The sequence below is a fragment of the Lissotriton helveticus genome, chromosome 9 (genome assembly GCF_964261635.1).
Source record: "Lissotriton helveticus chromosome 9, aLisHel1.1, whole genome shotgun sequence".
In the NCBI taxonomy this organism is placed as follows: Eukaryota; Metazoa; Chordata; class Amphibia; order Caudata; family Salamandridae; genus Lissotriton; species Lissotriton helveticus.
The window spans coordinates 479,843,445-479,856,050 of NC_136070.1; the positions used below are offsets into that span (position 1 = coordinate 479,843,445).

Sequence of the window (12,606 nt, forward strand, 5' to 3'; positions counted from 1 at the left end):
CCCAGCTGTCCCCGCAAACATCCGAAGACCTGATGTGATGAACTTGGAATAAGTTTGGAGGGGGTTTGAATCGGTGGATAAGTGTGTTACATGTTGGGTATGCACTGCCGCCTAATTACTTGACATAGACCAGGTCACAGGAGGGGTTATCTATCATGCAGGCCTACTGCGGCTGCTGAACCTGCCCCCCCCCCGCCCCCCATTACCCTGTACCTCCTCTATAGACACTTTGCTTGATCAGTTATTATTGCATTTAAGTGTCAATGTTGTCCGTCCGTTGGAGTACTGGCCTGGGGGTGGGAATTGGGAATTGTTATTATTCAGTTTTCATTGCACAAAACAAAAAGGAGGATACATCAACTATCTTAAGTGGGGGCCTTGCATGCTGTGCGAGTGGGTGGATTTCAACGGTGGGTGCGGGGTATGTTGTCATTACTTCTGGGGCTGCTTCTGCTTGCAACAGTATGGCTTTGACGGCATGTGAACACGGCTCCCCCATACAGTTACTAACTTAGTATTTCTGTGGCCTTGCAGGGTACACTAATCTCCACCTCGTATACCAATACCTTTGAAGGCGCAGGATCACTATAGCACTCCTGCAGGAAACTCATCTTACCTCACAAACACTGAACTCTATGTGCAAGCTTTGGAGGGGGATTCTGGTGGGGACCACATACTCTAGCAATGCTAGGGGTGCACTGATCAGGATGGCCCCTTGGACACCGTTATAAGTCTTACATACTCTCGTTGAAACTTAGGGCCCCTATATGGTGCTGGAGGGGCTCTTGGGCGGCCTCCCGATTTATCTGGCATCGCAGTATGCGCCCAATACTAACCAGTCCTCCTTCCTGCAGTGCCTGACTCCAGCATTGTTCCAAAACCCACTGGCACCGGCCGACTGAGGTGGGGATTTTAACTGCACTCCTGATTTAGACATAGACTGGTCGCGCCCCTGCCCCCCCATTCCTGGGCACCCAACCAATTACGCTTGCACAACCCTACCAGTCATGGGCAACCAACCTCCACCCTCAGCGCTGGGACGCCCCGATGTTGGGGCAGCCATGCGCTTTATAAATCCGTCTAACATAACATAACAAAAACAGGAAACATCGTGTGGCTTACACCCAGATATTAGGGAATACTCATATTATTCTGGATTACATGATCTACACACCAGGATAGTTTTATTATACTGTTCACAAGACACTATTGCCAGGGTGTCCCAAGCTAAGTATCTCAGACGCACCACAGCACACCACTGTCCGCTGAAGTTGTGGTTGTCCTTGGGGAGCAATAAACCCAAAATCCCAACACGGCGACTACCCTTAGAGGCGCTCCGTGACGCCCGCTTCTCTCTTTCCTTTCGGAGACTATTACTTCTTACTTTCAAGACAATAAGTGTACCGCATCCGGTGTTGGAATGGGACATGCTTAAGGTCGTGCTCCGCCAGCACATGATTAAAGCATTATAAGGTGCTTGCTTGATCCTCCGCAGGGAACTAGGCACCTTGGAATCGGAGATACGTTGGTATGAACAAACATCTCCCACCGCCCCATTGGCTGCAGCTACACTGGCCCAAGCTAGATTGAAACATAAAACCACACTGTAACAATTGGGCGCTCTTGATCACATGGAATAATTGGCCAGACAACACACAGGAGACAAGGCAAGTAAGTTGTTGGCACAGCTCCTACGATCGGACTCGCCTAGGAATAAGCTTACAGCCAATAATAACAAAGAGGGACACATCGTTAATACACAGGACAAAATTAATACCTGCTTTCCGCTTGTACTATGCCTCTCTGTATAAAGCCCCTCAAGAGTATAACCCAACCAAGATACAACTTTTCCTTGAGGGCGTCACTCTCCCTTGAATTTTACCTATACAGTACGCAGTGCTGGAATCCCCTATTACTGAAAATGAAATAGTAGACGTCATCCAGCAGATGGCAAGTGGTAAGACCCCCGGTGCGGACAGTTGGCCCTTAGACTTTTACACGACCTTCTACAGGCAACTGGCCCCTCACCTGCTTCGTATGCCCATTGACACTTATGAGAGAAGGTTATTGACCTCCTCTCTCCGGGAGGTGGTGCTGGTGGACCTGCCAAAGCTGGGCAGGGATCCATTACTTCTCGGGTCCTGCCGCACATTCTCCCTCTTGAACTCAGATTATAAGACTCTAGGCAGTGTTCTGGTTAATAGATTGATTGCAATAACCCAACTATTGTGCACAGTGACTAGAACAGCATCATACGCGGTAGAACCACCTTCTCAATTGGCGCAGACTCTTCCTATTGATGGATTGGGCACGCACAACAAGTGACTCCTCCTGGGTCGCCTCCCTAGACATTGAAAAGGCATTTTACGCTTTGGGCTGGTGCTACATAAACACTGAGCTCACTGGCTTTGGGATAGGTCCCCGATTTCTAAAGTGGATCTTCTTGTTGTATAATTCACCAATGGCCCGAGTAAGGAACGGATCCACAATATCATAGCCCTTCATTATAGAACGAGGCACCCGGTAGGGATGCCGACTGTCACCAATAATTATATTCGCACTGGCAATGGAGCCACAAGCTTGCCGCTACAACAGCATGCAGCGGACTGGGTAAAAGGGCATATAATCAATGGCACGTAGTTTCACTATATGCAGATGATGCGCTGATCTACTTGCGCAGGAATGCGACGGTCCTACCAGAGTTGATTGCGTTGCTGCAACGATATGGGCGGGCATCTGGTTTGAAGGTAAAATGGGATAAATTTCTCCTATTCCCTATGACCTCCCTGACTCCTGATTAGAGAGAGAAGAGACCTACCGCATACGCCGCCCCCCTTGTCCTGTGATACCTTCAAATATCTGGGGTCAACATGTATCACTCGACTGAGGATTTACTAGATGGAAATGTGGGTAAGGTGATAGGCAGCACCCGATCTTCTATATCATTCTGGAGGGAGTTACCACTTTCACCCATGGGGGGATAGCCATTTCCAAAATGCTGCTTCTGTTATGTTATGTTTTGTTAAAATTCTTTTTAAAGCGCACTTACACCAGACGGTTTCATGGCGCTGTGAACGGGGGGCAGCAGAACCAGCAGCAAAAGGAGTGAGAGGAGGGCATTGCGTTACTCATAGGCCCGACAGAACAGCAGAGTTTTCAGGCGGGATCTGAAGTGGGTGTAGGATGTAGTTAGTCTAAGTTCCAGGGGGAATGAATTCCAACAGAAGGGGGCAAGAAAAAAGGGACTCTAAGACTACTGTGTTTCTTACATTTGAAAGTGGGAGTTGTGAGCAGAGCCAAGTGGGAGGAGCGAAGATTACGAGAGGGGAGATAGCGGTGGATCAAAGAGGAAGTGATGGCTGGGCCGAGGCCGGCCAATGCTTTGAAGGTGATGCAGCCTAGTTTGAATTCGCTGCGTTTGGCCACCGGGAGCCAGTGAAGACTTTTAAGCAGGGGGCGAACATGATGGTGTCTAGGTTGGTGGAAAATGAGTCTGGCGGCTTGGTTCTGTACCAGTTGCAGACGGCGGAGCTGGTAGGCAGGGATGCCAACGTAAAGTGAGTTGGCATAATCAATGCGGGAGATGACCAGGGCCAGAAGAGCGAGGGTTAAGGCCTCCATGGTTAAGAATCTAGAGATCTTTCGAATTCTGCGGAGGTGGAAACAGCAGGATGATACCACTGTGCTAATCTGGGACTTCATGGATAAGTCTTTATAGATTATAACTCCCAGGCTTTTTGCAGATTCAGCAGGGCAGGGGGGAGTGCCTAGGAGGGGGGGACAAAAGTTAGAATTCCACGGGTTGGAGGGGCCTCCAGTCAGGATCACCTCATTCTTGTAGGGGTTGAGTTTTAAATGGTTGGCCACCATCCAGTCGCTAATGAGGCACATGGTGGACTGGAAGTTGTTGATTGAGTGATCTGATGAGTCAATGTCGAACACCAGCTGGATGTCGTCTGCGTAGTTAAAAGCAGTGACCTTGCTTCCGCGCATGGACCGAATAAGGGGAGGCAGGTACAGGTAAAAGAGAAGGGGGAAAGGGAGGATCAATGGGGGACACCGCAGGTCAGCTTAACTTTTTCAGCAGAGAAGTTGGAAAGGCGGACGGCCTGGTGTCGGTTACTGAGGAAGGCGGAAATCCACCTAAGAGCCGACCCCTGGATGCCGGCATCGCCGACACGGTCGATCAAGATGTTGTGGTCGACCGTGTCAAAGGCGGCCGACAAATCCAGGAGCACTAAGGCCTGACTGATGTTATGGTCAGCTCCCCTCCTAAGTTCATCCATGACTGAGAGAATGACTAGCTCAGTAAAATGTGCTGGCCTAAAACCTGCTTGTTGGGAGTGAAGGAACCGAGAATGTTCAATGAAAGAGCTAAGGAAGTTGGTGACATGAGCCTCAAGCAGCTTGGTATGGTAAGGGAGCAGCGAGATGGGACGAAAATTGCTGATCAGGGAAGGGTCAGCATCGGGTTTTTTCAGAATAGGGACGACTTCAGCTATCTTAAAGGAGTCTGGAACTGAGCCTAGTTTGAGAGAATTGTTGAGGAGTGTAAGAGGGGGGTTAGCGCAGGTGGCAAAGACTTCTTGTAGGATGTGAGATGGGCAACAATCTGAGGGGGAGCCTGAATCAACCTTTTTTAATAGAGCGATGAACTCATCCTTGGACATCAGGGGTATTTGGTCCACTACCTGGGGTTTTTTAATGGTGGTGACAGGGGTGATAGGAGGTGTGGGGAAGGGATGCTGCTTTTGATTGTGGCAATCTTTTCCGTGAAGTATAGGTTGAGGGAGTTACAGAGTTTGAGAAGGGAGGGGCTTAATTGTGACTCTGTCCGGGTGTGAGAGCTCCTCAACTATGGAGAATATGTCTTTGGTCTTGGTAGCAGAATTGGTGATCTTCAGGGAGAAATATGTAGTTTTGGCCTGGAGAATTGATTGTTTGTAGTCTTTAGCAGCGCCACAAAAGGAGCTTTTTTTCCTGGGGCGTAGTCTCGTCTCCAGCTACGTTAAGCCTGCCTGAGTGTAAGTTTCTTATTTTTTAGTTTGTCCGAGAACCATCGCTGGGCGTCGTGGGGGCACTTAAGTTTGATTCGCCTAAAGGGTGCGACGATGTCGCTGGCTGATTCAAGCCAATGTTTAATAGTGGTAGCCTGACTATCTAAGGAGTCCTGTTCAATAGGAGATGAGGCGTTAAGTAAGGTGCAGAACTCGCTGAGGTTGGCCCTGCTCCAGTTTCTTGCCATATGATTCCCTGTGAGGACCTGTTTTATGTGGGGGGCGCAGGCAAGTGAAAATGTAATAATGGGGTGGTCTGACCAAGGGCACGGACAGATGAGGGGTTGGGTGATTTCCAGGTTGGAGGTCCAAACTTGGTCTAGGACATGTCCCTTAATGTGTGTGGCGGACTGTATGTATTGAGTGCAGTTCATGCCGGATAGGAGGTCAGTGAAGTCTGAGGAGCTGGTGCTCTCCTTCGCATCTGTGGGCCAATAATTAAAGTCACCAATAATCAGGGTTTTATAGTTGTTGATGATTAATTGGGACAGCATTTCGCCGAACAGTAAGGGGAAACCGGGCATGTGTTGAGGGGGGTGGTAAACAAGGGCGCAAATGAAAGGGGACAGGGAGGATTTGAATTTAAAGATGAGGCTGTCGACTGAGGGTATGCCAGTGATATTTAAGGCAGTAAACCTGAGTGAGTGACGAATTATGGCCGCAACCCCGCCTCCCGGCTTCCCCGAGGGTCTGTTGGCTTGGAGGATGTAATGGCCTGGGGGCACTGCCGTGAGAATATCTGGTGCAGACTCCGAAGTGAGTCAAGTTTCCGTAACAAGAAGTATGTCGGGTTTGTCTGAGTCAAGTAGCTGGAATATTTCTAATTGATGTTTTACCAGTGAGCGGGTGTTTAAGTAGCTGACTACCAGGGTGTTGTTAATTTTGCCCCTCGGCGGAGGAGGTATGGGACATGGTGGACCGGAAGGTTGGGGGAGAGGTTAACTACAGCGGGAGGGGCTGTGAGTTCGGAGAATGTGGTCCTAGGGTTAAAGACCCCTAACGAATAAAGATGGGCTTGGGTGCTGGGGCTAAGAGGCCAATTATCATGGAGGTGTATTAGTTCAGTAGCCATATGAGAGATAAAATGGGCATAGTTACCTGCTCCTTTGGCGCTCCTTCGGCGCGCCTGTGCCGCGCCCGCAGCGCGCATCTGCTACGCGTGAGAAATGGCATGGGCTTTACGTAGGGGGGAGCTCTAGGTCATGTGACCGTCCGAGCACACCTCCACCGAGCCCCGCCAGCTGCGAGTAATCTTACTGAAGTGCAACGCACGTCACCCTTCACAAAATTCAGGGTAGAGGCCCTGCGGTGGAACGAGGTGAGGGCACTCCTTAAGAGCAGAAAAGTGCGGAGATTAAAGTTTCTGAGCACAGAAGGTAAGTTTTAAACTGAGCAAAGTGAGAATAAAATGAAGATTTAAAAATGCAGGCAGCGCTAAATAACACTGACCTGATCCGTCCGCTGCGCGTGAGGAATGGCAAGCTACAAGTAGGGGGGAGCTCTAGGTCATATGACCATCCGAGCACACCTCCACCGAGCCCTGCCAGCTGCGAGTAATCTTACCGAAGTGCAACGCACGTCACCCACCACAACAATCAGGGTAGAGGCCCTGCAGTGGAACGAGGCGAGGGCGCTCCTTCAGAGCGGAAAAGTGCGTAGATTAAAGTTTCTGAGCACAGAAGGTAAGTTTTAAACTGAGCAAAGTGAGAATAAAATTAAGGTTTAAAAATGCAGGCAGCGCTAAATAACACTGACCTGATCCGTCCGCTGCGCGTGAGGAATGGCAGGCTACAAGTAGGGGCGACTCTAGGTCATGTGACCCTCCGAGCACACCTCCACCGAGCCCCGCCAGCTGCGAGTAATCTAGCCGAAGTGCAACGCACGTCACCCTCCACAACAATCAGGGTAGAGGCCCTGCGGTGGAACGAGGTGAGGGCGCTCCTTCAGAGAGGAAAAGTGCGGAAAAGTGCATAGATTAAAGTTTCTGAGCACAGAAGGTAAGTTTTAAAATGAGCAAAGTGAGAATAAAATGAAGGTTTAAAAATGCAGGCAGCGCTAAATAACACTGACCTGATCCGTCCGCTGCATGTGAGGAATGGCAGGCTACAAGTACGGGGGAGCTCTAGGTCATGTGACCGTCCGGGCACACCTCCACCGAGCCCCGCCAGCTGCGAGTAATCTTACCGAAGTGCAACGCACGTCACCGTCCACAACAGTCAGGGTAGAGGCCCTGCCGAGACTGTTGTATTTTTCCCCTCCCTTTTTTACTGCCCGGAAATTCTTTTGAGACCTTAAGTCATTGCTGACATCCCTCATATGGGGTAAGAAAGTAAACGAGTTTCTCTTGTGAAACTGTACGTTCCATTATCTGAAGGGGGACTAGAAGCCCCTAACTATTAACACTATTACGCAGCCGCGCAGTTGCAGCAGCCAACGCATTGGCTGGCGGGTCATACTGTCATGGAACTAGGAGGCTGGGCGACTGGACTACGCCAACACACTGTGCTGGAATGGTTGATGGTCTCAGAGACCACAATCCCAAGGAGACCAGGAAACATCCTAATGTCTACGGCCCATTCCTGTTAGTCTTGTTATCTGCATAAGAGACAACATTCCCTCCTTATGCCCCCGACATACCTATTTGGGTGATGCCAGGCTGTACGGCACTGGGCCCTCGTCCGGAAGCGGCAGACTGGATCAGGGAGGATGTCACCTCATGGGGAGACCTGTTCTCTGACTCGATACTCAGTATGTTCGAGAACCTGATGGATGATTTTGGGATCCCCCCGGATCCTTTCTCCTGTATGCATCTCTAACACACCAATTACACAAGGTATGGGGCACGACACACGATGAGCCTAAGACATGTCCTTCAAACACTACTCATACACGGCTCAGGCCGATGGGCTATAACAATGCTGTACAATTCAATACAACAGGATGGCGCAACCCCTCTCACGGTACTCAGGACTTATTGGGATGGCGCACTCTCGACAACATTAACTGACAAACAATTGAAGCAATGTTTGGGAATCCCAAAAATTATCTCGGTAAATGCCAGACACACATACACACAATTTAAATATCTCCACCACATATATCTCACCCCCCCCCCGAAAGACTTGCACGGATGTATGCTGTTTCCCGGATCATTGGTCCCCACTGTCACAACACTTAGGCCATATACATGCATTTGGTGTGGTTGTGCCCGTAATTGCTGACATACTGGTCCGTAATAGCCGACACACTCATGGAGGCAACAAGCAGGACGATTACACTGGACAGGTCGCACTTTTTTGTGGGGATCACATCACGAACGGCAAAACGTAAGACCCTAAATAAGTTCTTGGATTTGGCAATGGCAATAGCTAAGCGGAGATAGCTATGTACTGGGAGTAGCACCTAGCCCCCCGACTCAAACATGGCTCGCTGATCTGCGTAGAACCCTCATAGCCGAACTTGAGATTTCCCATGGGAATATACCTGGCCGCCCAATTACACCCAACTTCCCCTATGGAAAGCTGACCTCATGCCAATTGAGACAAAACTAACAGGCACTCCCACATGACTGCCGGATTTGCAGCGCGCTTCTGCAGGAATGGAAATTAGGAAGGGAACGCAAATCATCTGGAACTGCCCTGTCACTCTACCATACTCTCCACCCCCCAGCTCCTAACATCACACCTCCCCCCAACTCAACTCAAGGCATAATCATGATTCATCAAATTTTTGGTGCTCTTACACCATACCCCCACCCCGCACATGCATAGTGCACAGTCCGTAGCTACCCTCTCTGAAAACGATGGACACAAGATGTACACTATGACCCTCACCCTCCTATACCTGTTGTTTGGAATATTTCTTGATGTGCATTGCAGTGACTGCAATTTCTGTCCCTGAAAACTTAATGTATTGAATGCACAGAGTAGCACTGAACACTGTACTGTTACTGTATTTATGCTCCTGACAACATTATTACAGGGTTATATATTGTATTGATGCTATGCGATATTGCATGCTCCCATTGTAAACGGAGTTTTGTATGTTTATTTGAAAATCAAACAAATATTCGCCCAAAAAAAACATAAATGTAATGTAATAGATGCTTGTGTGTTTTATTATGTACACTTTGTTGCAACTAACCTCTGCTGCACAAGTCCTTTGTCTATTTCCATTAAGTGTGGGCCGCACGACCTGGCACCACACCTTTCTTATATACACACATTGAAATAACCCGGGAGATCTAGTCGATATTCCCTTGTCCGTTATAAGAAAATGTAGCCTTAAATATACAGAAATAATTCAAAAGAGAAAAGGTCAGCGCATAACAGACAAAGGCAAAAATGCTTTATAAATTATGAAAAATCTAGAAATACCTTTCTTGAAAATGTATTGCTTTAACCTTCCTTGCTTTTTCTCTAAAATCTGCTCCAGTACCATAACTGTTAAAAAGAAAGAGATTAATTAAAAAAACACACACAACCCCAAAGAAACTATAGGAGAGCTAATGAGGTCTAATAAGTGCATCAGTATCATACGAGCTAGTTACATTGCATGTATTTGCGTTTAGTTGTGAACTTGTTTCTTTTTTTTTATGATGGTATATTCTATATATATATATATATATATATATATATATATATATATATATATATATATATATATATATATATATATATGCACCACCTCACAGTATATGTGGGCATCTAATGCTGTGTATCAGCAACAGATGGGGTGTGTACACAGTGCGTGTGTCTGATGATAGCTATGGATGGTTGATATTCTGTGTGTGCAACTTACAATGTATAAAATATATATATTGTTGAATAATAATTCTAGTTTTTGAGTATGAATTTAGCCAAGTCCTGTATTGCTTTGCTTTATGTGTTTTTATCTGTTTTTTTTTTTTTTTTTATTGATTCTGTTCAAAGCCACATAAAACAAACAAATTTATATGACACTTACACAGTCATAATCAAATATTTATAGCAAGCAGACCGCAAGATATTATAAAAAAAAAAAAAAAAAACATTTTTATCATGGATCCAAATGATCAATCATTGCCTGCCAAATTTTATACCCTTTTTGCATTTTACTAACAGATCCAATCCGATAAAGATTGTATTCTAAATAAAAGACATTATAAAACTTTGCGCGCCACATTTCATATATAGGAGCTTCTGGCTTCAGCCACATTGACGATATACATAGGCGCGCAACCGCCATTGCCATAAATATCATATATCTATTATTTTGATATCCTAAAAATAGATTATTATCGTTAGATAAACCAAAAATGATCATCTCTCTTGAAATTATAACATCACATTTAGTAATATGAGCTAGAAATTTTTCTATAGATATGAAAAAGGGTTTTAACACTGAACAATCTGAGAATAAATGTAGAATATCTGCTTGATCTGATTGGCATCTATAACATTTCCCATTGTTAGCACTACCCCATTTCATCCTTTTGAATGGCGTATGATAAAGATTAAATAAAGTTTTATAATGTTGTGAATATAAATTGGCAGACAAGATAATTTTATCCGCTGTAGAAATGGATTCTAGAAAGGGCACAGCCCGTGTGCCCATTCTATTACACCATTTGGATTCCTGCGATCCCAAAACGTCCTGATATTGATTCACCAAATGATTATATATAATTCCAATACGAAAAGGTTTTTTAAGAATGTCAATGAAATTATTGTGACAAAGCGGTAGCACATTTGGGTGTTTGAAAATAAAATCACGTATTTGTAGATACTTAAAGAAATCATGTTGAGAAAGATTATAGCTGTTTTTTAACTCCTGAAACAAGACAATTGTACCATCCTTGACCATATTGCCTAAAGTTAAAATACCCTTTTGCCCCCATATACCCATAGTGTGATCCCAAAATATTGAAGGAAGCAGTTCCGTAGAATTACATGGGGTATAAAGATTAATAGGTCCAAATGAGATAAGCTTCCGTATAAACCGCCATCCTTTATATGCAGCCATCACCAGTTTGAATCTAGTTCTTTTATAGTAACTGGGTTCTAGAAAACGAAGTAGCATTTTCTGAGATTGTGGGCCTAATAAAAGAGAAAAGATATCAGGGCACTCAAATATAAGTGGGGTTCCACCGATCGCAAAATGTTTAATATTCTGCATAAGACACGCTATATAATATAATGCGAAGTTTGGAACTCCCCATCCCCCACGTAATAATGCTAGTGTCATAAATTTAGATGCCCTGCGTGCCGATTTCCAACCCCATAGAAATCTATCGGTTACAGATTGTAGTTTCTTCAATTGTATTATAGGTATCTCCAATGGCACGGATCGAAAATAATATAAAACTTTAGGCAAAATGGTCATTTTTAAAACATTACGTCTCCCAACTAATGACAAATGTAAACACTTAATTTTCTCAAGTTGGTTTCTTGTAGAATGTAGAATATGGATTAGTTACTTACCTGTAATCCTAGTTCTCTTCCAGGGGTATCCTCATCAAAGTCATAAGCATTAGAATATTCCCGCCCATGTGCGGGACCCCGGAAACACTGTATTATATGTGCCTTACATATATATATACACTCATATATAATATATATACCTATATATATATATAAAAAAACATGCAATAGCAGCCAAATAAAGAACAGAGCTGAAATATGCTGTAAAGAATTTCCACCATACATGAGTAATAAGCATTAGAAACATGAGAAAAACAACACAAAGTTTGTTTTAGAAACTGTTTTAATGCTCAGAAAGCAGTAGAAATTCTCATAACTCACTGGAAGCATAGAAAGCACCCAGGCTGCATTGCAAACACACAGTCTAAAAAGACTGAAAAGCTAACCTGTAGCTGCATAGCAATAAACTGACACCGTGCCTTTAAGGCACCCATGACCCCCAGTATCCCATCATGCCTCAGGGGTGACAGTTAGGTCAGTTGTTCTTTTCGGAGACTGAAAATAAACCCAGTAACAGATAGGTTAACCATATCTCCTTATTAAAGAACGTCCTTTGCCCGGGGAGGCGGGAGGGTTGCTTATGACTTTGATGAGGATACCCCTGGAAGAGAACTAGGATTAGAGGTAAGTAACTAATCCTTCTCTTCCAGGGGATCCTCATAAATAGTCATAAGCATTAGAATAGAATAGCGAGCCTCACCTCATCTCCCTGCGGGCAAAGGAGTAACAATACAGTAATAACCATATTTAAGCCTAGTAACCACTAAGCTTGTACAGGCCGTAGGCTACCCAAATAGATTCCTCAAAGAGGCTTGTCCTACTTGAGTATCGGCCCTGGAATCAGATTCGAGACAGTAATGCCTCGTAAAGGTATGAACTGATTTCCATGTAGCAGCCTTGCATATCTCTGACATTGGAATGTCGTGCAAAAAAGCTACTGTAGCGGCCTTCCCTCTAGTGGAATGCGCTTTGGGTGACCCCAACAAAGGTTTGCCTGCAAGCTGGTAAGCCAATTTAATGCACGAGACAATCCATCTCGCGATGGACCTCTTGGCCGCTGGAAAACCTGTTCGCATTGAACCATAGTT

At 45.6% G+C, this 12,606-nt stretch overlaps 1 protein-coding gene across 1 annotated transcript in view; it reads right to left on the minus strand.

Annotated features, from left to right (window-relative positions):
• Positions 1-12,606, minus strand: part of PPP1R36 (protein phosphatase 1 regulatory subunit 36) — a 433,561-nt gene that overhangs the window by 290,433 nt on the left and 130,522 nt on the right. The window contains exon 3 of the mRNA XM_078660312.1: positions 9,434-9,499. Within this exon, the coding sequence (XP_078516438.1) occupies positions 9,434-9,499 (66 nt within the window). The remainder of the gene's footprint in view (positions 1-9,433; positions 9,500-12,606) is intronic.